General features: G+C 38.0%; 2 protein-coding genes across 3 annotated transcripts in view; one reads left to right on the plus strand and one right to left on the minus strand.

Moving 5' to 3' along the window:
* rab3gap2 (RAB3 GTPase activating protein subunit 2 (non-catalytic)) overlaps positions 1 to 11,062 on the plus strand; it is an 88,693-nt gene extending 77,631 nt beyond the window's left edge. For both annotated transcript variants that reach the window (XM_073050794.1, XM_073050793.1), the window contains 8 exons: positions 172 to 242; positions 2,478 to 2,513; positions 4,716 to 4,790; positions 5,228 to 5,446; positions 5,771 to 5,860; positions 6,377 to 6,586; positions 9,768 to 9,926; positions 10,211 to 11,062. In XM_073050794.1, coding sequence (XP_072906895.1) covers positions 172 to 242; positions 2,478 to 2,513; positions 4,716 to 4,790; positions 5,228 to 5,446; positions 5,771 to 5,860; positions 6,377 to 6,586; positions 9,768 to 9,926; positions 10,211 to 10,360 — 1,010 coding nt within the window. In that variant the 3' untranslated portion in view covers positions 10,361 to 11,062. The remainder of the gene's footprint in view (positions 1 to 171; positions 243 to 2,477; positions 2,514 to 4,715; positions 4,791 to 5,227; positions 5,447 to 5,770; positions 5,861 to 6,376; positions 6,587 to 9,767; positions 9,927 to 10,210) is intronic.
* A 408-nt stretch (positions 11,063 to 11,470) lies between these two features.
* The window catches only part of iars2 (isoleucyl-tRNA synthetase 2, mitochondrial), a 103,816-nt gene continuing 91,133 nt past the window's right edge, over positions 11,471 to 24,153 (minus strand). The window contains exons 18-23 of the mRNA XM_073050795.1: positions 19,721 to 19,852; positions 17,947 to 18,053; positions 15,741 to 15,886; positions 15,420 to 15,610; positions 14,367 to 14,511; positions 11,471 to 12,558 (exon numbers count right to left, since the gene is read on the minus strand). Coding sequence (XP_072906896.1) covers positions 12,407 to 12,558; positions 14,367 to 14,511; positions 15,420 to 15,610; positions 15,741 to 15,886; positions 17,947 to 18,053; positions 19,721 to 19,852 — 873 coding nt within the window. The 3' untranslated portion in view covers positions 11,471 to 12,406. The remainder of the gene's footprint in view (positions 12,559 to 14,366; positions 14,512 to 15,419; positions 15,611 to 15,740; positions 15,887 to 17,946; positions 18,054 to 19,720; positions 19,853 to 24,153) is intronic.

The raw sequence follows: 24,153 nt of genomic DNA on the forward strand, positions 1-24,153 counted from the left end.
ATTCATGTGCCTGTGTATTGGATTTGAATTGTAACTTTGCAGTAGTTTCAGTTCTAAATATAGAATTTCAAGCTTTTGGCATAAAATCTAAAATATTTTGGTTTTCTAATTTGCATAATGTTCATGTATTCTTTGGATGAGATCAAAGCATTTGTACTCTCCTCTTTGCAGGTATTGCTGTAATGATGTGGAATACTTTTATTGTAAAGAGGCTGTCAGCTGCTGCTTACCTAATGGATAAGGTAAAAGCTGGGCCAGCTTGTAAAATAATTGCCCTTATGTTCAAGATACAAATTGATTAATGCCTATTCTATACAATGCTCCTGCTGGTTCTAAAATTTATTGCAGGAATGGCATCCCAAGACAAACAGAAAAATTCTGTTCTGATGAAAGGTCTCAGTACAAAACATCAACTCCGTATTCTTCTCCATAGATGCTGCCTTTAAAACCTCCAGCATTTTGTGCGTGTTACTCTGGATTTCCAGGATATACAGAGTTTCGTTTGTTTGTGAAAGATTTTTGTAGATGTTTATATTTAAATAGGATGTTTAATATCTCACCTTGGAATACTAGTTGTGCATTAGGGGTAAGTGAAATAAAAGTGAATCTAAAGAACTGCATAGAACACAAAAATAAAAAAGGAAAAGTGGCAGTGTTACCATGTTAGCCTAAAGCACCAAACAATCTGCTGAAACAGATAATGTTCAAATCTCAAGCTTATTTTGTGGACTTGTAAATAGAACCCCGGAACTGTACAGTACAGAAATGGGTCCTTTGGCACAATGTGTCCATGTTGAGCTTTTTGCCCATCTACCTTAATCCCGTTTGTCCACATGCTGTACAAATCTTTTTAGGCCTTACCTATTATAAATGTCTCTTAAATACAGTAATTGTATCTGAATCTACCAGCTCTTTTGCCAGTGATTTCCAGATATTAGCCACTTTGTTTCCTTAAATAAAAACAATCCTCTTAAATCCCCTTTAAAACTTCCTACACTCAGCTGAAAACTAGCCTCTCTTTTTTTTGATATGTCAACCATGGGGGAATAAGATTCTATTTACCCTCTCTATTCCTCTTAATTATCTTTATCAGAACACTCTTGACCTCCTTCCTTCCAGGAAAAAGAAACCCAAACTATCCAATCTGCACCCCCACCCCCCTCAACAGCTGAAATCCTCCAGTCTAGGCAGCATCCTGGTAAAAGTCCTTTGCACTCTTTCTAACATAATTACATCCTTTCTAACTATGTTAACCAACTGCAGTCTACCCATTGGTTTGTAAAGTTACAATATAATGCCCCAACTTTTATTCTGTTTTCTGATCTATGAAGAAAACATGTCAGATGGATACCAGAAACTGTTGTTCCCTTGCATTTTAGAAAATATCAGTGTGATTATAAATTAGAAAATTGGAAATGCTTTGGAAGAGCAGTAATAACTCCCAAAGAAGTTGAAAATTTGATTTCTGTTGTTGGCATAAAGATATCTTTATGTTGTTGACCTTGGTGATCTGTGGAAATATGTTTCACTGTTTATTGTTATGTACATGGACATGCTTATTTCAAAATTAGAGTAACTAGCACTTAGTAAGGAGACTAACGATGTATTGACTTCAGATTGTTCACAGTATTCCCTTCAACAATAACAATGCCAACAGTGGTTTGGATTGTAATCCAGAAACAAGGGATATTGGGTCTGTGCAGCCTGTGTCAAATTGGAACATCCTCCTGTTTCAGTGATAGGATGCTTTTAAATTATTATTACTTTTTTTGCAAACTGCTCTTTATGCATAATATAAGTAAATTCGCAGATTTACCATGTCCTTTGCCATGGAGCAAAGTAAAAACAAAACGTGTTTAAACATTCAGGTATTGATTTTTAATTGATGTAGAAGTTCAGAATCAGGTTTAATATCATTGTCATATGTTGTAAAATTAAACTATAAATTAAAATGTCTATATTAAAAATTAAATAAGTAGTGTAAAAAACAGAAAAAATAGTGAAGTAGTTTACATGTATTCACTGTCCATTCAGAAATTTGATGATGGAGGGGAAGAAGCTGTTCCTGAAATGTAGAGTGTGTGTCTTCAGGGTCCTGTACCTTCTTGATGATAGTAAAGAAAGGAGGGCATGCACTGGGTGTTGGGGGTCCTTGGAGATGGATGCTACTTTTTTAAGACATTGTCTTTTGATGGTGTCCTTGATGCTGGGGAGGTTAGTGCCCATGATGAGCTGACTGAGTTTACATGTACTGAAATCAAATCAACATGTGCAAAGGTTAACTGATGCATGTGAGTTTGTTTTATCTAAGGAATTGAAAGATTTATTGTTACTATTAAAATCTTCAATTGCTGCAACACCTTCCTACTTCTTCTGGCATTACAAAGAAATACCTTAATCTCAAGGCTGGCTAAATGTAATTTCTCGTCAACTTAATCATGAAGGAGTGTACTAAAATTAATTGTTCTTTTTGCTAGGTTGGGAAGGCACCAAAAGACAGACTCTGCAGAAGAGTGAGTATTGGATTAAGATTTTGGTATGCTATTTGGCCCAGCTAATCTTTATTGGTTTCCTTTGCATTTCCTTTTCTTGTTACTTGAACTGAAAAATGGGGAAATTCCCTTGTATTTGAAGAGGGTCCAAGGTGAACTGTAGTATCAGAGTTCAGTTCACTGTGAAATATCATATGTAGTATGCCATTGCAGACCCCATCTTAAAATTTGACTGAAGCCTACAAACTGTATTTTCATGGTTGAATCCTTGATGTGGTATACATAAATTACTGCACAGTTATATATCATTGTGTTTGAACATGTATGAGTTGCTTTGTGTTCTATAAGTACATTTATTAAGCTTGCTTTGTAGATGTTTAATAATTAAAAATTATTATCCAGATATATTCTTTGTTTGAAGAACTGCACTTTGCTATCGGTCCTATTATTGCTTTGCCTGTGTTTAGTTTAATAGCTGGAACAAAACCCCTGACTGATATTCCAGATCACCTACTGTGACTACTTATGAGGATTTGTCATTTCCAGGTTTTCCATTTCAAAGCTAGCGCTAAGTGCTGAATATCAGTGAATATTGTCAACTTTTGTAGAGTCAGTCTGAACCCAAGGCTTAACTAGTTAATTTGGAGACATTCTAGTTCTCTTTTTTCCCCCCAAATCTCTTCAATTTGATCCTATCCCTCTGCTTGAAAGAAACACAAATTTCAAAGGCCAGGCAACACACACAAAATGCTGGTGGAACGCAGCAGGCCAGGCAGCATCTATAGGAAGAAGCACTGTCGACGTTTCCGGCCGAGACCCTTCGTCAAGACTAACTGAAAGAAGAGATAGTAAGAGATTTGAAAGTGGAGGGGGAGGGGGAAATCCAAAATGATAGGAGAAGACGGGAAGGGGAGGGATAAAGCTAAGAGCTGGAAATTTGATTGGCAAAAGGGATACACAGCTGGAGAAGGGAAAGGATCATGAGACGGGAGGCCTAGGGAGAAAGAAAGAGGGAGGGAAGCACCAGAGGGAGATGGAGAACAGGGAAGGAGTGATTGTGAGAGGGGCAGAAAGAGAAAGGGGGGGGGAAGAGAGAGAGAGAGAGAGAGGAATAAATAAATAAACAACTAAGGGATGGGGTAAGAAGAGGAGGAGGGACATTAATGGAAGTTAGAGAAATCAAAATGTCCATGCCATCAGGTTGGAGGCTACCCAGGCAGAATATCAGGTGTTGTTCCTCCAACCTGAGTGTGGCTTCATCTTGACAGTAGAGGGAGGCCATGGATAGACGTATCAGAATGGGAATGGGACGTGGAATTAAAATGTGTGGCTACTGGGAGGTCCTGCTTTCTCTGGTGGACAGAGCACCTATGATCTGTCTTCCCTTCTCCAGCTGTGTATCCCTCTTGCCAATCAACTTTCCAGCTCTTTATCCCTCCCCCTCCTGTTTCCTATCATTCGGATTTCCCCCTCCCCCTCCCACTTTCATATCTCTTACTATCTTTTCTTTCAGTTAGTCCTGACGAAGGGTCTCGACCCAAAACGTTGACTGTACTTCTTCCTATAGATGCTGCGTTCTACCAGCATTTTGTGTGTGTTGCTTGAATTTCCAGCATCTGCAGATTTCGTGTTTGTGTTTCAAAGGCCAGTCTCAATCTTGATCATTCCCTTGTTTTGTTTTTATTTTATGTTTATCAGTCACTAATTATGTGGAGGAGTTCTCCTCAACTCTGGTTTAATTCCAATTTTTAATGGTAATTTTAATATCAGACCACCGTTAAAACATCCTGAATGTTAACAGACCTTGATCTCTTAAGTATTCCCATGGTTACACATGTAACTCTGTGGCAGGCGCTCATTTTATTTTTGGAAATGCACAAGACGTATGCCTAGGAGGGGGAAGCAACTCATGGTGATGAGGTTTGGAATAACTTTGCTCCTGTATCCAGTTCCAGTGAGATGGTGTTTTTAGCTTTCTCAGTTCTTCACAATTCAATTTTATATATTGAGGAAGTGGCAGGAAATGCAGCCACTTTCTCTCAATGAGTGCTTAGTGCACTTGACAATCTTTCTAAAGCTACCAGCAGAAGCTTGAAGGCAGGTGATGCATCCATTTGATTTTTCAATTGGGTTAAAGGGTGATAGCAACAATGAGCCCCAAGTTGATCTATTTTTTTTTCTATGCTTGTACTTTTTATAATCATAAGCTTCTTCTCTGTTAAGGATGTGGGCATGAGTGACACGGCCATGACTTCTTTCCTTGGTTCTTGTTCACTGCTGATTCAAACTTTAATGGAGGTAATGCAACAGGTTAATGTATTTTAAACAACTTTATCGTTTAAGGCATAGTGCTTTTCAATATACAGATAAACTATTGTAGAATCAGAAAAAAACCTTCCTTTTACTCTTTAGTCATCCAAGAAATAAAAGTACCTCAAAATCATCTTCCTTGCATTCTTGGTATTTAGACGACCAGATTCTTGCAATTTATTGATGAATTTGAGCTAAGATAACTTAATAGTATCAGAATATCAATTAAAAAGAGTTATTGTACTGGGGATTGTGGTTTTCTAAATATTACCTGTAATTGAGGGACTGATGAGAATGACATGAAAGTTGAAGAGATTAAAAGTGATAAAGAGACCTGCTGGAATGAGCGGCCTGTTCTGTATAATTTATATAAGTGGTATAAAATTATGCACGCCTCATGTTGTACTTTTGGAAATTTGTTTTAGGCTGAAATTAGAAGTGATGAGATGAAGGAGCCAATTCTGGAGATAGAAGACACCTGGTCAGCTATAGAGGGTCCAACATCAATTGTGGATCTGGCTCTAGAACAAAGACATGTTCATTATCCATTAGCTGAACACCACTACATTCTGATTGTTGTTATGCATGGAATAATGCTTTTTGGAATAAAATCTGTCAAAATATTTAGTCTATTTGATAGTAAGGTATGATACTTGCCAGGTAATGATTTCTTGTTTATTGTTTATAAACGTAAATACTATTACTCGGTATGCATTTAAAACAATATTTTAAAGTCTACACTCCAGAAATTACATTAGTACATCTAATACTTTTATTTTTTCCCCATGGTCAGGCAACTATTGTACTAAATTCATGTTATCTAAGACAATTATGAAATTTGTAAGTTGTTGCCTTAATTTATAATCTAATTTTTATTTTGTGCATCATTTTGAAGTGTAAGTGGAATATTGCATCTAACTGTGTGGACAACGAATATCTCAACTATATTGTTCTGTATTTATCTTTAGGGCAAAAATGCATTTTTCAAGGAGTTGACTTCAATTCAATTGTTGCCAAGTGGTGATATGGACCCTAACATCATCTCCCTCAGGCAACAGGTAGTAAGATCTTTGCAGAAATGGCTCATTAATCTTGTGTTCATTAGAAATTGATAAATTGCATCTGTTGGTAGAAATATTGCAGTAACACTCTAGTGTAAAAGTATTGGAAACTACTATTAAAATATTGTAAGACATGATTGTACAACTGTTGCATGTACATTCTACAAGATGGTGAATTAAAATATTTCATTCTGCAGTTTCTTGGGAACAAATTTATTTTGGGGATCAGAGTTCAAATACAAATCTCTCTCAAGTTAAATTAAGCAGACGGAATCCATAGCACAAATCTGATTTACTCTTTTGCCATAGAGTATTCTGAAAAGACCACATTTTCCAAAAGATACAGCTTTATTCATCAGCTGTTATGCTTTCAAATGTTCCAGAACTGTTGCCTCTCTTCCAACACGTAAAATGTTGAATTATCACAATTTTTGAAAAAAAAATCAATTTTTCCAACATTTCACCAGATCTAGTGACTTTCCCATGCAGTAACCTGTATTCATTGTATTCCAGTTCTTAATAAAATTAGTCAGTGCTGCAGTCCAAGAACTAGTGAAACCTCAAAGGACTGTGAATGCTGCTGAACATCAATCTTATGAAGAGCAAGACTGGCCCTCGGTGGCAGTAGAGCTGTCTCAGAACCTCCAAGTAAATGAAGATGTTATTCGACGACATCATGTGTGTGAACTATACAGTCATGGAATTGACCACATTGGTGAAGAGGTAAGAATGTTATTATTTCAAATGGATAAGTAAAGAAATACAGTATCCAGAGTCATAGAGCATAGTAATAGTTTTCCTTTCGCCTATCTATACTAATCCCATTTTCCCGAATTTACCACACCACCAGAAATGCCTTGCAATTTCTTAAACCACTATGAGTCTCTACCTTTGCCTTCCTTTAGACAGAGCCCAAATTGACTCCTTACTTAACCTAGAGCTTACTACAGCCAATATTATTTCCTTTACTGTAACACCTTTGTAAAACAAAAAAAAGTTTAATCACTAATCTGAAAGATTGGCTCTGAAGGTGCCACGTAACGGTGCATGTACATTTCAGCCTAAGTTGTTCTCTAGTTCAGAAATATAGCTTTGGACTTTCAATCATATGACTTGGTGGCAGTGAGCCAGGTAATCTGAAACAGTACTGTGAGATTTCTCCTTGTTGTGTTTATGAAGAGATGGCGGTTTCTCCTTGTTGAAACCTCTGATATAGCTGTTTCTAACTTCTCAATTTTAATTCTCTTGGACCTGATCTAAATGTTCCAGGAAGAAGTATGAAATTTTAAGCCCCTCTTGGTGAAGATGTTGTTTGTTTTTACTGACTTTTGTGATATTTAGCATCATTACTCATTCTAGTGGGTCTATTTGACCGTTGCCAGCAAAGCCTGCTGTTTTGCCAGTTTTTCCCCAACTATCCGGCTATATTGTACAATAGGCAAATGCATTAAATTCAAACTGCCATTTCTACACAAGGAAAATCAAATGGCTATACTCAAATATGTTTCAATTGGCAAAGACAATAGGCTTTTAAAATGTCAGGTCAGTCATTTTGACAGGACTGATGGGGGGGGGGGGAATGATGAGAAATTAGCTAAAGTGGGTATACTGAAAGATAATACTATACTAGTTCTTGAAGTACAAAAACAATGTATAGATACACCAAGCAAAGAAGCAATTCACCTCTATTGCAAAGAAATTAGTGAATAAGGATAACAAAATCTTGATACAATTACACAAGGTGACACAGATGAAAACAAAGTAGAATAGATTCACCTGGTTTGTAGTTTTCCAGTAGGCAGAGATTAAAAATGATTCTGCTTTTTGGGCTTAAAAGAATGACAAGTAATCTAGTTAAATCAAGACATACGAGGTTCTAGAAGTGACAAGGTAAGTGTTGACAGGTTACTTTTTTTCTAGCTGCTACGTCTACCATAGGTTGCCCACACTTTTGGGACTAGTGGTTTCTCTCCTTTTCTGAACAGACTACAACTCAACATTGTTGTTAAGTTTTTGTTTTAAATGAATGATGTATTAGTCATTGAGGCCTTGGCATGCATTAAAATTAAGTGGCATATGATTGTTTAATATTCTTTATGAACAATCTACTGTGTATAAGTTGCATGCATGAACACTGAAACATATCACAACCAGCATGTTAAGGTTTAGCAATAGTGAAAGTTATAGCTAGGAAATCTGAAGTGTCAAATATGATGGCAGAATATTGCATTAATGGTAAGACTCTTGGCAGTATGGAGGATCAGAGGGATCTTGGGGTCTGAATACATAGGACACTCAAAGCTGCTATGCAGGTTGACTCTGTGGTTAAGAAGGCATATGGTGCATTGACCTTCAACAATTGTGGGATTGAGTTTAGGAGCCGAGAGGTAATGTTGCAGCTATATAGGACCCTGGTTAAACCCCACTTGGAGTACTGTGCTCAGTTCTGGTCGCCACACTACAGGAAGGACATGGAAACTATAGAAAGGGTGCAGAGGAGATTTACAAGGATGTTGCCTGGATTGGGGAGCATGCCTTATGAGAATAGGTTGAGCGAACTCGGACTTTTCTCCTTGGAGCAACAGAGGATGAGAGGTGACCTGATAGGGGTATACAAGATAATCAGAATCAGAATCAGACTTTAATCGCCAAGTACCTATGCACATACAAGGAATTTACTTCCGGCAGATGTTGTCTCTCTGCTCATAACAATAATAATGATAAATATAAATGAAAATATAAATTGTACATACAGGTAGTGCATTGATGATACAGGTAATGCATAGTGCATTAATGAGAGGCATTGATCGTGTGGATAGTCAGAGGCTTTTCCCCAGGGCTGAAATGGCTAGCACAAGAGAGCACAGTTTTAAGGTGCTTGGAAGTAGGTACAGAGGAGATGTCAGGGTAGGTTTTTTTTATGCAGAGTGTGGTAAAGAGAATGGGCTGCCGGCGGCGGTGGTGGATGGCTACATGGAGCTTAGAAAAATAGAGGGCTATAGGTAAAGGTAGTTCTAAGATAGGGACATGTTCGGCATAGCTTCATGGGCCGAAGGGCCTGTATTGTGCTGTAGGTTTTCTATGTCCATCATCTGAGGCAGTGACACTTAACTTTCCCATTATCTGTACCCCGGCATTTACTACCAGGTAGGACTTTGCATGTGGCTGGTATCTGGCCTCAGGTGTTTAGGTGTGCTCCTTCACTGGAACAAATTCATGATTTGAACATTTGTGTTATAAATCTTAAAGGCACGGGAATCAGGATTTGATTATTTAAAACAGAAATGGAAACATTTAACAATGACAAAAATGTTGGGAGAATTTGGCATTTGTGGAAAGAGAACACAGTTAATGTTTTGGTCAGGGATCTTTTGGAATTAAGCAACTGGTTTACATTTTGAATGGCGGATTAATTCCAGCATCTACAGTTTTACTTTATAGGAAATGTTACACGCTGTGGATAACTAATTAAATTCTCTAACCCAATAATGGAGGACCAGGCTTTTGAGTGTACATAAGGCTGACTAGAATTGTGGCTGGGGAAGGAAAATGCATTACTACTTATGTGATCTCAAGGGAACATGTAGTGCATAATCATCCCTTGTGATTAACTTTGTGCAGGAAAGGTTAGTGACTGGGAAGTTAAATGTCTTATATGGTGGTTGGTTTCTGGTTGATTAATATAGGGGTTAGCTTGGAGCATTTGTGTTGCCTATATTACATCCATTGCAATGAACAAAACCAAAATTTGCATTAGGATGTAATTAAGCTTTTAAATATAATGATGAACATTTGGGGAAATGGCTATTTTCCATGAATGTTGTATGATTGAAGCTTTAAAAGTTTGTTAGTGAATGGAATAAATCTGTCTTTTGAACTGACTTTTTCTTTGTCATCTGCTCAGGCAATTCTCCAAGTTCATGATCAAGAGGTCTTGGCATCCCAGTTGCTTGTGCTTACTGGACAGAGGCTTGCATATGCTTTACTTCATACTCAAACCAAGGAGGGAATGGAACTGCTGGCCAGACTCCCTCCAATGTTGTGCACTTGGCTTAAGGCAATGGTAAGTATAGGTAACATATTCCATCTAATAAATGACAAAAGAGTTAAAACATGCATTCCAATTCTTTTATGAAAATTATTTCAAAAAATCACTAATCTGATTTTGGCATACACAATTTATGTATAATGCATTTTTCTGTTTTAAGAAATTATGATTGCATTGAAATATTGTTCAATATATTCTCAATGTGTTGCCCTTAGTTTGGGGAAGAATAACATTTCTCTTTCAATGTAATAAAGAAGAATTTATTACTTTTTATTAATCACATTATGTATGACTTCCAGAATCCTCAGGATCTTGAAAACAAAGATGTGCCAATTGCAGCAACAGCTCAATTGGTGAGGAAGGTGATAGAACTCTTACCTGAAAACCACGGGCAATACAGCCTGGTGCTGCACCTGTTAGAAGCGGTTGATGCCATTTCATCATTGTGACAAGAGTCTTATTTAAGGTGGTTGATGGTTTCCAGATTTGACCAGCTGGGAAAAGTTTGGATCATTGATGTATATTTGTCATTTTGTTACAGATAATCATGTTACTGACTGTTTCACATTTAACACTTTTAGTACCCATCTGTAAATTCTTATTCTAGTACCCAAATACCTATGCATGTTCAAGGCTGCACACTAGTAAGCTTTGTTTCAGCTTTTTCATTTATTGTTAAAATGGTATTGGTCTCAGAAGATGCAATATTCTCTGTGTTGCTTTAACTATGTAAAATAGGTGGCAGCTTAAAGGAAGTTTATACCTTAAGGTATAATGTCGTGAATGAAATGCATAGCAAGTGATCTTTGGATATTTATACCAAGCATAAATCTATGGTTTTAAATCCTCACTGTTGAAGATGGACATACAAGCATTTTGCAAATTTTCTGAGGCACTAACTAACCTGAACCACACCAAGAATAGTAATGACTTATTTAATGATGCCGTATGTCACTAAAATAAAGGCAAAATTGTAGTTTATTTTGTTAATGTAAAAGATAAATGTTTCTATTCTTTCAAGTTTTCCCCTAAACCAGTATCTTTCTATGTGGATAATAACTAAGGGGTGGTTAAATATTTCCACACTAAGCAGTAGACACCACCTCTGATTGTAAATAATTCCTCTAAATAAAAACTTGTACCAAAACTAAGTTGCTGTGCCTATACGATACTAATTTGCTGGTTTAAAAATTGTAGAGAAATGACTATAGAGGGTAAATTTGATGTAACCAGTTGATTTACATCTGCAAAAAATTATTTTGCATTATCTAAGAATTTTAAATATTTGCAGTATTTAACTACCTGAACAAGCTGGTTAGCTGAACCTATTGAATACAATGGTAAGACTCTCACTATACTTTGATTACTGATAATGTAACATATTTCTCTACAATTCTCCTTTAGAGTTTATATTTCAGTCTGAAAATTAAAGACACTAGCTAGTGTGATAATCATGTTATGAATATCATCTTCATCTGTCTTTTGGCGAAGATTCAATACCTAAGCCTTTAAAAGTAGCTGCTCTTTGCTTAATTGACAAATGTACTGCGGAATCCTAGTCAAAGTTTCAAAGGTACATTTAATATCAGAGAAATGTATACAATATACATCCTGAAATGCTTTTTCTTCGCAAAGAAAAAGGGGGAGGAGCACCAGCTGGAGGCAATGGGCAGGCAAGGAGGCAAGTCCTGTTGAAGGGTCTTGGCCTGAAACATTGACTGTACTCTTTTCCTTCAACGCTGCTTGGCCTGCTAAATGACTGATAAACTTGGGTTACAGCCTGTATATTGTTTTTGGGTCAGTGCTAAACTAAAACATTAAACTTGCTACCAGTCAGCTTATTAAAATTACTGTTTAACCAATAATTGCTTTCAAAAAAGTCATTGTTTCTTTCATCCAAAAAAGTTACTTTTAATTTAAACTCAATTCTTCAAACTGCAGCATGACAAATATAATAGAAACATTAGTGGAACTGTATTAACTTTTAATTATAGGTCACCATGTGTTTTGTTTTTGTAATCCAGGCATCTGCCATATAACATGTATGCTTTGAACATGTTATTAAAAAAGCAAAAATATATAAACTTTAACCTCATTTGATATTACAATCGAAACTAGAGATATTTGATCAGCCACTCACATGGATCAATCTTCACAGTGCACAACAGCAGACGTATTGAAGTTTGCTTAATTTTGTGAACTCTGTCCCAAATTAACTGACATATTACGTAAACATCTGACAGAATATCTTTCTACTGTCCATCAGCTCAAGAGCTGACCAGAAGAAATACGTAGAGTACAATGATTTTTAATAAGTCCTTTGAATTCAGACTCCATAAATGAAGAGTTATTTATAGGATCTTTAAATATTGGAGAGTAGGGAATGAGGCAGTAGATGTGAAAATGTAGATTTCCTCTGAATAAAAGCTTTGCATATTACCCACAAGTCCACATTCCTTCCAATGTTTATAAATTGTCCTCTCATGGAATACAAATTACGTGCTCCACTTCCCCGCAATGACTTCCAAACAACGTGGGCAAGGAGTCAGTGCAGAATCTGATGTGTATTTTTTACAACGAGGACATCTCTGTTTGGCAGCAGGCTGAACAATGACAACATACGGTGATTCCTCAATAATAGCGCCACCTGTCAAGCAATTAATAATTAATCAAATTTTCAATGTAAACTGGAAACATTCCTTTCTTTCAGTGCTGTTCCTCCTGTGGGAGGAGAAAAATAATGCTAAAACATTTGAGCAGACATGTCCACCCCCTCTGCCTTTAAATGCCATTAATTTTGTCATTTCAACAACTCATTTTATCGATTTGACACACAAAGCTTTTTAGCCCAAGTTAACATTACTGTGCTGGACAACAGGCTAAATATAGTTTGATAACTAGTTTAATTCCTTTGTTTTGTACATCAAGTTTTAAATTACATACAAAATTTAAACATACTTTTGAATTTCAAAGATATTTATTCAATGAAGATTTTCTTTCCTCTTATTGATACAATTTTCCAGGCATTGTACTTCGAGTTCATGACTAATAACATAATATACAATACTATGCAGTTAGTAAAACAGGAATTATTCAACATAAAATATTTCACAATCAATCCTAAAGACTGATTCTTTTAAGGCTATGTTAATGGTAATGCAGTACTTTATCCTTCTCAATGAAAATTGTAATTTATATGGTCTTGCATTCAGTTTTCTTTTATTAAAAACTAAGTTCCCAGTATTTGTTAAAGTTGTAAATGAAAATCAGTAGTGAAATCTTGTTTTTTTAAAAAAACTTACCACCACAAGTGTTAGCCCAATAAAATCTGAGCTAGTTTTGTTTAAGTAAGCATTGTAATAATTTCAATATTATAGGCTAATGTAAGTTTAAATGCAAGTCTCAGTAAGCTGTTGACATAGTCGTAACTCCTTAACTACTTCGCCCTCAACATATTCAAAGAAAGTGGAAAAAAACTGATGAAATTCGGAACTCAGAACCAGTTCTATGCCTGTGATGAGCATTTGATGGCTCTGGGTCTGTACTTGATGGAGTTTAGAAGAAAGAGGATGGGAAATTTCATTGAAACCTTTGAATACTGAAAGGCCTAGATAGAGTAGACATGGAGAGGATGTTTCCTATAGTCGGGGAGACTAGCACTAAGGGACACAACCTCAGAATACAAGGACATCCCTTTAGAACAGAGCTGAAGAAAAATTTCTCTTGTCAGACAGTGGTGAATCTGTAGATTTCAATGCCACAGATGGCTGTGCAGGCCAAGTTATTGGGTACATTTAAAAAGGAGGTAGATAGATTCTTGATTAGTAAGTGTGTCCAGGGTTACAGAAAGAAGACAGGTGAATGAGGTTGAGAGGGATAATAAGTCAGCTATGACGGATTGGTGGAGTAGACTCAGTAGGCTGTATGGCCTAATTCTGCTCCTATGTCTTATGGACTTATGATTGTAAATTAACTAATATTGAAGCAGATTAAAGTACCTTGTGAGAATAATATATTGTGAATAGCATTTTCAAAGTAAGATCATAGTCATATAATATGGAAACAGGCCCCTTAACTCAAGTTCTCCATGCCAACTGTGTTGCCCAGCAAGCTAAATCCCATCTATCAGTGTTTGGTACAGCCCTCTAAACCTTTCCTATCCATGGACATATTTATCTAGATGGCTTTTAAATATTCCTGATGTGCATGTCTCAACTACTATTTCTGGTGCTTGTTCCAATGTATGAATTAGCTAAAACATGAAAAACGTCTTAGAAGAGAAAATTGCAACTTATTTTGATTTATACATTGGCTTCACCACTATATTTGATGTTAAACTCATCTAATAATCTCAGTTATTCATTCTAATAATTTTCAAATGTAATTTCACAAGTAAAACTTAAGCTTCAGAAATAATGCCTTATTGAAAACGCTTATAGTATCAAACTGCTTTACCTTCCAAATTGATCACAAATTTTCCTTCAATCAGATCCTTTGCTGAAGGCAAGTCACGAGGAATACTTGTAAGTAATGTTGTGCTTGATGCCATCATTAATTCATTCAGTTCTGAAGTACTGGATGTTTTCTCACTCTGTAATTGCTGAAGACAAGAAATAAATACTCAAACAGGAGCTCTCTTATGAGGGAAACTAGGATCAAAATCTAGGCTTGATCTGTGAAATAATGAGCTGTACTCCAACATAACATTTATTGCTACTTCCTTTGTAACAATACACTATACCTCCAACTCCACTAACCCCCAATTCAACAGATTCAGTCCAACTATTTGAATGTTAAGAACGTTCTAGATGGTACTGAAAATCTATCCAAAGGCACTGTAGTTGTGTGTTGATGGTACAAGTTAGAATGGCTAGGCTCTTTCTCTGTCTGTCACTTGTACATATGAGAGATGATTGATACGTTCGTGGCCTAAGGTGGAAGGAGTCAATTTTAGAAAAGCTAGCACATTTATATTTCAACATAGTCCCCTCCTACATGTCCGGCAGTCACGGAGCATATGGATCTCTTTGTAGAAGTGGTCCACAGCAGGAGTGATTGATAAGTTTGTGGCCTAAGGTAGACGAAGATGAGTTATTAACTTCAAACTTTCTGCATTATCACTCAAAGAGTTGAACTGCACGTACAAGTAATGAGAGCGTCTTGGACCTTCAGGTGGTCCACAGCAGGGGTGATTGATAAGTTCGTGGCCTAAGGTAGAAGGAGGTGAGTTATACAGTTCTCGTTATATGCACGTGCAGTTCAAACCTTTGACTGAAATTGCAGAAAGTTTGAAGTTAATAGCTCATCTCCTACCTTAGGCCACAAACTTATCAATCACCCCTCATATATTCATCATGAGCACCATATCAATAAATGACAGCCAATTCATAATGTTGTTTCATAACAATATAGATCACAATAACATTTAATTTCTATTCTTGTTTTAATTAAAAAGTTTTAAAAATATATACTATTACTACAAGGGTTTCAAAATTAGGATGGAATTACCTCCATCAACTCTAGCAGTAAACTGGGCTCGATGACGATGGTTACATCATACTCTAATGTATTTTTGCCAGGTATAGAGCTCAAGAAGCTCTCTCTCATTGCACAAGCACCTTCAATAGCCTCCACTATACCGGGCTTCTTCCAAACAGAACTGGTCTTTATCCACCCAGTGCGAAACACACTCAAAGGCTCTAAAGATAACCAAAAATATATTAATCTCACTTTTGGTAAGTATTCAGAATATCAGCAATAACCAAAATCATACAAAAATACTAATTGCAAAACAAAATTGATTTCAACAACAGTAATGAAAATGCTTACCTTTTGTGTTTGATTGATGCTGGAATATTTCCTCTGCAAGGTGAGGCAGAATTGGGGCTACAGAACGAGTGATTACATCTAAAGCTTCACTTAATACTGTCTGACATGATCGACGCTTGGGATGCTTTTCATCTTCACAGTACAATCTGCAATTTTAATGAGACTATACTTGAACAAATAACTCCAGATGATCTAGAAAATTTATTTTCAGCTTCACTCAATATCCCTATTAATGAAGTAGCTAATGCCAGCCTGTGACAGGTTAGTGTTATGATACAAGGCTCAGGGGAAGACAAACAGGAAACCGAATCACACATCTGAACAAGGGAACGCTCAGCCACCTCTCCTAACTTTCAGCAAATCTGCACTGCACAGATGTTCCATAATCAATGTTCCAGAGATCAGCAGAATTTAGATATAAAACCCATATGGAAGCTGAGTATGCACACTAAGTAGCTCATACCATTGTTACTTAAAGGTTCAAGTCAAGAGAGAGATCAAACATTTTTAATCTCTCCCTCTGCCAGTGAAGAGTGCCCTATTGCTTTAAAACATCCACCATTGTTCCAGTACCTAAAAGGACCAAAGTAACGCGTCTAATAGACTGGCATCCTGTTGCACTCACCTCAATAATAAGCAAATGCTTCGAGAGGCTGGTCAAGGACTACATCTACAGCATGCTACCACCCACACTGGACCCCCTACAATTCGCCTACTGACACAACCAATCGACAGATCACAATAACCACAGCTCTACACACCATCCTTTACACATCTGGAGAATAAGGATGCTTATGTGAGGATGCTGTTCTTGGACTACAGTTCAGCATTCAACACCATAATTACCTCCAGGCGTGACAAGAAGCTCAGAGACCTCTGCCTTCACCCTGCCATGTGTAGCTGGACTTCCTGTCAGATCACCGGTAGGTGGTAAGAATAGGCTCCCTCATCTCTGCCCCTCTGAAACTCAGGACTGTGTGCTAAGCCCCCTTCTTTACTCTGTATACACATGACTGTGTCGCCACCCACAGCTCCAACCTGCTAATTAAATTTGCTGACAACATGATACAGGTTGGTCTAATCTAAAAAATAATGAGTCAGCCTACAGAGAAGAAGTCCTTACCCTGACACAGTGAAGACAAGGAAACAACCTCTCCCTCAATGTCACAAAAACAAAGGAACTGGTTGTGGACAACAGGAGGAATGGAGACAGGCTAACCACTATTGACATCAATGGATCTGGGGTTGAGAGGGTGAACAGCTTTAAGTTCCCCCAAATACTAAGAACTTTCTACAGGGGCACAATTGAGAGCATCCTGATTGGCTGCATCACTGTCTGGTATGGGAACTGTACTTCCTTCAATCTCAGGACTCTGCGGAGAGTTTTGCGGACAGCCCAGTGCATCTGTAGATGTGAGCTTCCCACTATTCAGGACACTTACAAAGACAGGTGTATAGAAAGGGCCCAGGAAGGATCACTGGGGACCCGAATCACTCCAACTACAAACTGTTCCAGCTGCTATCATCTGGGAAACTGTACCGCAGCATAAAAGCCAGGACCAACAGGCTCTGGGACAGCTTCTTCCAACAGGCCATCAGACTGCTTAATTCATGCTGACACAACTGTATTTCTATGTTATATTGACTGTCCTGTTGTATATACTATTTATTATAAATTGCACATCTTAGATGTAACCTAAGGGTTTTTACTCCTCACATTTATGAAGGATGTACGTAATAAAGTCAATTCAATTCCATTCAACAAGAAGCACTAGCAGCATGACTGGTGGCACTGACATCAGACTCATTATCTACTAGTGGTTGCAGGCTGGTATATGGGATAAACTGCAGCAACTGAATAGGACCTCTGTTATCTGCAATTTCACCATTAATGAAGGTTAGAGAAAAAGTCACACATCATCACTGATTGATAAGAGATATATTGATCATTGACTTTGAAACATTATAGAATCCACTCCTAATTGTTATGAAGAGAATATGATGGGGAATGAATATTTATGGTATAGTCCATCACTATAAAGAGTTTTATCTGAAGTTCAGCATTTGTTGAATTGAAATTATCACTCTTAGTTTGCTTTCATTGTTCAATCTGAGTTGAAGACAGTTTGAAATATCTGCTGAATAATGATTTTAGGACAGATTGACAAACAGAATGCATGTAATCCATGGCAAATATTATACACACCGATCTTTGATGATACTGAAGTAGAAGTTTGAAAGTTCTCTGTTAATAAATGCTAGCATAAGGCGAATAACTTTTCCAAAATCATACTCCGTGTAAGCCTCCGTAACCTAAAAACAATGATTAAAATCATAGTCAAAACTATTGCAAAATACGCTGATTTCAGCTAAGTGGAAATCAGATTTTGAATCAGAATCTTTTAGTAATACCTTTCATATTTCAAATATTAAATACCAGAGGGCATATCTTTAAAATGAGAGAGATTGTTAAGGAGGTGAGTGAGGCATGGTTTTTATCTTTTACAGAGAATGTTCGATGTCTGGAGTGCGATGCCAGGGAATTTGGGGAGGGTGCATGAGTACTGGAAGACAATATAGTAATGACATTTAAGAGGCATTTAGACAGACATGTGAACATGCAAGGAATGGAGAAATACGGCTCAGGTGTAGGCAAATGGGATTAGTTCAATTTCATGTCATGTTTAGTACAGACGTTGTTGGCTGAAGAGTCTATTCTGTGCTATGCTATGGTCTAAATAATAATAGTAAAAGCTAGAACTTAATCTGACCAGAGCTATCATTAGCTGTCAGTGGTAGAATTCAGTTTAAGTACTTATGCTTCTCTCTCCTCTCTCTGGGTATCCATCCCATAGGATGATGATGGTTCCTTTCAGTCAGTTAGTGGGGTTAATACCCCACTCAGAAAGGAACAGCGTGCGTGTGAATGGATTTTAGGTGAGTAGGGGGTTGCACAGGTCCAGACCCACCCTCTCGACATCCCCTCCCGGATCCAGCGGCACGGTGGGGTCCAAGATGGCTGGGGAAGTTCTGTTGCAGTGAATGGCCAGACCAAGCTTTGATGCAAGGGATGCCCTTTCCGCGCTTCATGGCACGTGTTTGCTAGATGGCCGTTGACCCTACGAGAGGATTCATCCGTCCTTTGACAGGTCTTGTTTTTCGTCCTGCAGGGTGTCTAGCCACCCTCCTCTCCAGACAAGCCTGGTGGGGGAGACGGTTTAGTCGCCGACCATGTGACAGGTAGTACTGGGTTACATGGTACTAGCAGCACTCAGATGAGTGACCTGACAGTTCCTAAGCTTAGAGGAGTTTTAATGATTCACACATAATCAGTACCTGAGAACCACAGGTTTAATCTGTTCCCAAACAATATATTTACATTCCAATTTCCATATGCTTAGGAATTTTACATTACATATTCATACTCATATGCACCTGATCCACATTCCTCCATTCCTTGCATGTTCACTTATTAAAGCTTCTATAACTTTAATTCACATTGCTTAATTAGAATGCAATCCAAATGTTTTCTGTCAAGCACATGAATTGAGAAAGAAAAGTTGATTTGCACATGGTATTGGCGCACATGAAACACATGTACTGTATTTCAAGCTAATTGCCGAGTGAGCTTGCTGCTACAATCACAAATTCTATAACGCTGTTCAGTCAGGTTGTTGAAAATTAAATCAATGATTCACACATAATCAGTACCTGACACCAACAGGTTTAATCTGTTCCCAAACAGATGTTTTATGAAGGTTTACATTCTATCTATCTATCTAATTTCCATATCATTAAACTACAGCCATTTACTTTATGAATATTATCACAATGATTTGTAATGGTTTCCTGCTGTTTTAGAGACAAACAAAATAAATTGTTAAAAAATTTCCACAAAAGGTATTTTATGTTAAAGAAGCTAAGGTGTGAAAATTGTTAACTAATTATTTAATACAGGTAAATATTTCTAATGCCTTTACCTTGATGCCATAATCTTGAAGGAGATGAAGCATATACTGATCCACTAAGAGCATTTGTTCATTTGAAACTCCATCAACCTCAGAATTGAAATTATAAAGATTCCCCAGCATAAATCGTAATGTGTTTCGCAACTGAAGGAACAGAACAGATAATTATAGTAGGGACATTCAAAATCATTGCAACTTCAAAATTACAACAAGGAACAATGACTTTCTGGTTCACCTTGTACATGAAGCAGTTCATTGATACAATTTCCAATTAATGCATCAGAATGCAAAAGTAATTCAGCGGTGGCTCAAATGGGGTTTCCAAGATTTGTTTACCAGCCTCCCCAAACATTGTGAAACTAAACATATTCATTTGTTTTTAGTGCTAATGCATTTGTATTCAATAAAATCTGTTTAATTTGCGAAAAAAATCACTTAAGTAAATAATGCCAAAGGTGAGTAGAATTAGAAAATGCTGGAAATACTCTGCAGATCTTTGCAGGGAAGATGCGTCTGGCTCTCAAATAAAGAAAGATAGGAGATTGCGTGTGCGGGAGGATAGGCAGGTGATAGAGAAGGGACTTGCTCAGACCGAAGGTTTGAGATGTGTCTATTTTAATGCAAGAAGTGTTGTGAACAAAGCGGATGAGCTTAGAGCGTGGATCAGTACTTGGAGATATGATGTGGTGGCCATCACAGAGACTTGGATGGCTCAGGGACAGGAATGGTTACTTCAAGTGCTGGGTTTTAGATGTTTCAGAAAAGACAAGGAGGGAGGCAAAAGAGATGGGGCGTGGCACTGTTGATCAGAGATAGTGTCACGGCTGCAGAAGAGGTGGATGTCATGGAGGGATTGTCTAGGAGTCTGTGGGTGGAGATTAGGAACAGGAAGGGGTCAATAACTTTAGTGGGTGTTTTTTATAGGCCGCCCAATAGTAACAGGGATATTGAGGAGCAGATAGGGAAACAGATCCTGGAAAGGTGTAATAATAACAGAGTTGTCGCGATGGGAGATTTTTATTTCCCAAATATTGATTGGCATCTCCCTAGAACAAGGGGTTTAGATAGGTGGAGTTTGTTAGGTGTGTTCAGGAAGGTTTCTTGACACAATATGTAGATAAGCCTATAAGAGGAGAGGCTGTACTTGGTTTGATGTTGGGAAATGAACCTGGTCAGGTAGCAGATCTCTCAGTGGGAGAGCATTTTGGAGATAGTGAGCATAATTCTATCTCCTTTACCATAGCATTGGAGAGAGATAGGAACAGACAAGTTAGGAAAGCATTTAAATGGAGTAAGGGGAATTATGAGGCTAACAAGCAGGAAACTGGAAGCTTAAATTGGAAACATGTTCTCAAGGAAATGTACAGAAGAAATGTGGCAAATATTCAGGGAATATTTGTGTGAAGTTCTGCATAGGTACGTTCCAATGAGACAGGGAAGTTATGGTAGGGTGCAGGAACTGTAGTGTACAAAGGCTGTCATAAATCTGGTCAAGAAGCTTTCAAAAGGTTCAGAGAGCCAAGTGATGTTAGAGATCTAGAAGATTATAAGGCTACTAGGAAGGAGCTTAAGAAGGAAATTAGGAGAGCCAGAAGGGGCCATGAGAAGGCCTTGGCAGGCAGAATTAAGGAAAAGCCCAAGGCATTCTACAAGTATGTGAAGAGCAGGAGGATAAGAAGTGAAAGAATAGGACTTACAGATGTGACAGTGGGAAAGTGTGTATGGAACCAGAGGAAACAGCAGAGGTACTTAATGAATACTTTGCTTCAGTATTCACTATGGAAAAGGCTCTTGGTGATAATAGTGATGAATTGCAGCAGATTGAAAAGCTTGAGCATGTAGATATTAAGAAAGAGGATGTGATAGAGCTTTTGGAAAACATCAAGTTGGATAAGCCGCGAGGCCCGGATGAGATGTACCCCAGGCGAGGGAGGAGATTGCTGAGCCTCTGGCGATGATCTTGTATCATCAATAAGGACAGGAGAGGTTCCAGAGGATTGGAGGGTTGCAAATGTTGTTCCTTTATTCAAGAAAGGGAGTAGAGATAGACCAGCAAATTATAGATCAGTGAGTCTTACCTCAGAGGTTGGTAAGTTGATGGAGAAGATCCTGAGAGGCAGGAATTATGAACATTTGGACAGGTATAATATGATTAGGAATAGTCAACACAGCTTTGTCAAGGGCAGGTCATGCCTTACGAGTCTGACTGAATTTTTTGAGGATGTGACTAAACATATTGATGAAAGAAGAGCAGTAGATGTAGTGAATATGGATTTCAGCAAGGCATTTGTAAGGTACCCCATGCAAGGCTTATTGAGAAAGTAAGGAGGCATGGGATCCAAGAGGACCTTGCTTTGTGGATCCAGAACTGACTTGCCCACAGAAGGCAAAGAGTGGTTGTGGGCAGGTCATATTTTGCATGGAGTTCGGTCAGTGCCTCAGGGATCTCTTCTGGGACCCTTACTCTTCGTGACTTTTATAAATGATCTGGATGAGGAATTGGAGGGATGGTTAGTAAGTTTGCTGATGACAGAGAGGTTGGAGGTGTCATGGATAGTGTGGAGAGCTGTCAGAGGTTACAGCGGGACATTGATAGGATACAAAACTAGGCTGAGAAGTAGCAGATGGGAGTTCAACCCAGATAAGTGTGAAGTGGTTCATTCTGGTAGGTCAAATATGATGGCAGAATATAGTATTAATGGTAAGACTCTTGGCAGTGTGGAGGATCAGAGGGATCTTGGGGTTCAAGTCCATAGGATGCTCAAAGCAGCTGCGCAGGTTGACTTTGTGGTTAAGAAGGCATATTGGCCTTCATCAATCGTGGAATTGAATTTAGGAGTCGAGAGGTAATGTTGCAGCTATATAGAACTCTGGTCAGACCCCACTTGCAGTACTGTGCTCAGTTTTGGTCGCCTCACTACAGGAAGGATGTGGAAGACATAGAAAGGGTGCAGAGGAGATTTACAAGGATGCTGCCTGGATTGGGGAGCATGTCTTATGAGGATAGGTCGAGTGAGCTTGGCCTTTTCTCCTTGGAGTGAAGGAGGATGAGAGGTGACCTGATAGAGGTGTACAAGATGATGAGAGGCATTGATCATGTGGATAGTCAGAGGCTTTTTCCCCAGGGCTGCAATGGTTGCCACAAGAGGACAGAGGTTTAAGGTGCAGAGGAGATGTCGGGTAAGTTTTTTTTAATCAGAGAGTGGTGAATGTGTGGAATGGGCTGCTGGTGATGGTGGTGGAGGTGGATATGATAGGGTCTTTTAATAGACTTTTGGATAGGTATATGGAGCTTAGAAAAATAGAGGGCTATAGGTAAGCCTAGTAATTTCTAGGGCAGGGACATGTTTGGCACAACCTTGTGGGCCGAAGGGCCTGTATTATGCTGTAGGTTTTCCTATGTTTCTGTGACCCATAATCCATTGAGGGAACATTGACTTGAAGCATTAACTCTATTTTGCTGTCTGAAAATACATAACCTGCTGATGATTTCTTATGTTTGCAGTTTTATTTAGGATATTTTGGTTTTCTTCTATTACTCCAAAGGTAAATTGTTCACTGTGATGTGCTTTGGAATGCATAAATCCAAGGAAATAACAGGTAAAATGCAAATTTTAGATCAGGCCTAGATAAGCTGTCTTTCCTAGCATGCTAGTCAATCAGTTCAAATCAATATGAAATAGTTGAACAATTATTCTCAAACATTTAGAATATCAAGGATGCCTTTCTTCCACAGTAGAAGGAATTGCCAGAATTTCAAGAAGCATATTAAAGAGCAGATACAGTGTTTTGGGACAGACTGGCAAACAGAGCCAAAATGCTAACTTATTTTGAAAAGAAAAAATGTAGATGATAGAAATTTAAAATAAAAAGCACAAAATGCAAGAAATAGTCTGCATTATCTTTAAAGAGAGAAACAGTCAACACTTAGACCATATAAGACCATAAGACACAAGACAAGAATTAGGCTATTTGGCCTATTAAGTCTTAAAATGTAAGTGGGCTGATTAGCAAGTTTGCAGACCATAAGATACAGGAGCATAATTAGGCCATTTGGCCCATCAAGTCAGCTCTACAATTACATCATGGCTGATCCATTTCCCTCTCAGTGGCAATCTCCTGCCTTTTCCCCATATCCATTCATGCCCTTACTAATTAAGAATCTACCAACCTCTGCCAATGACAGCCTCCGCAGCTGCCTATGGCAACAAATTTACACAGCATCACTACTCTCTGGCTAAAAAAAATTCCTTCTCGTCTCCATTCTATTGGGCATCCCTCTATTTGGAGGTTGTACCCTCCTGTCTTAGACTCCCTCACCATAGGAAACATCCTCCCCACATCCACTCTATCAAGGCCTTTCAACATTCGATAGATTTCAATGAGGTCCCATCCTCCTTCTTCTGAATTCGATTGAGTACAGGACCAGGGCCATCAAACACTCC

Source organism: Hemitrygon akajei, chromosome 7 (assembly GCF_048418815.1).
Source record: "Hemitrygon akajei chromosome 7, sHemAka1.3, whole genome shotgun sequence".
Classification (NCBI taxonomy): Eukaryota; Metazoa; Chordata; class Chondrichthyes; order Myliobatiformes; family Dasyatidae; genus Hemitrygon; species Hemitrygon akajei.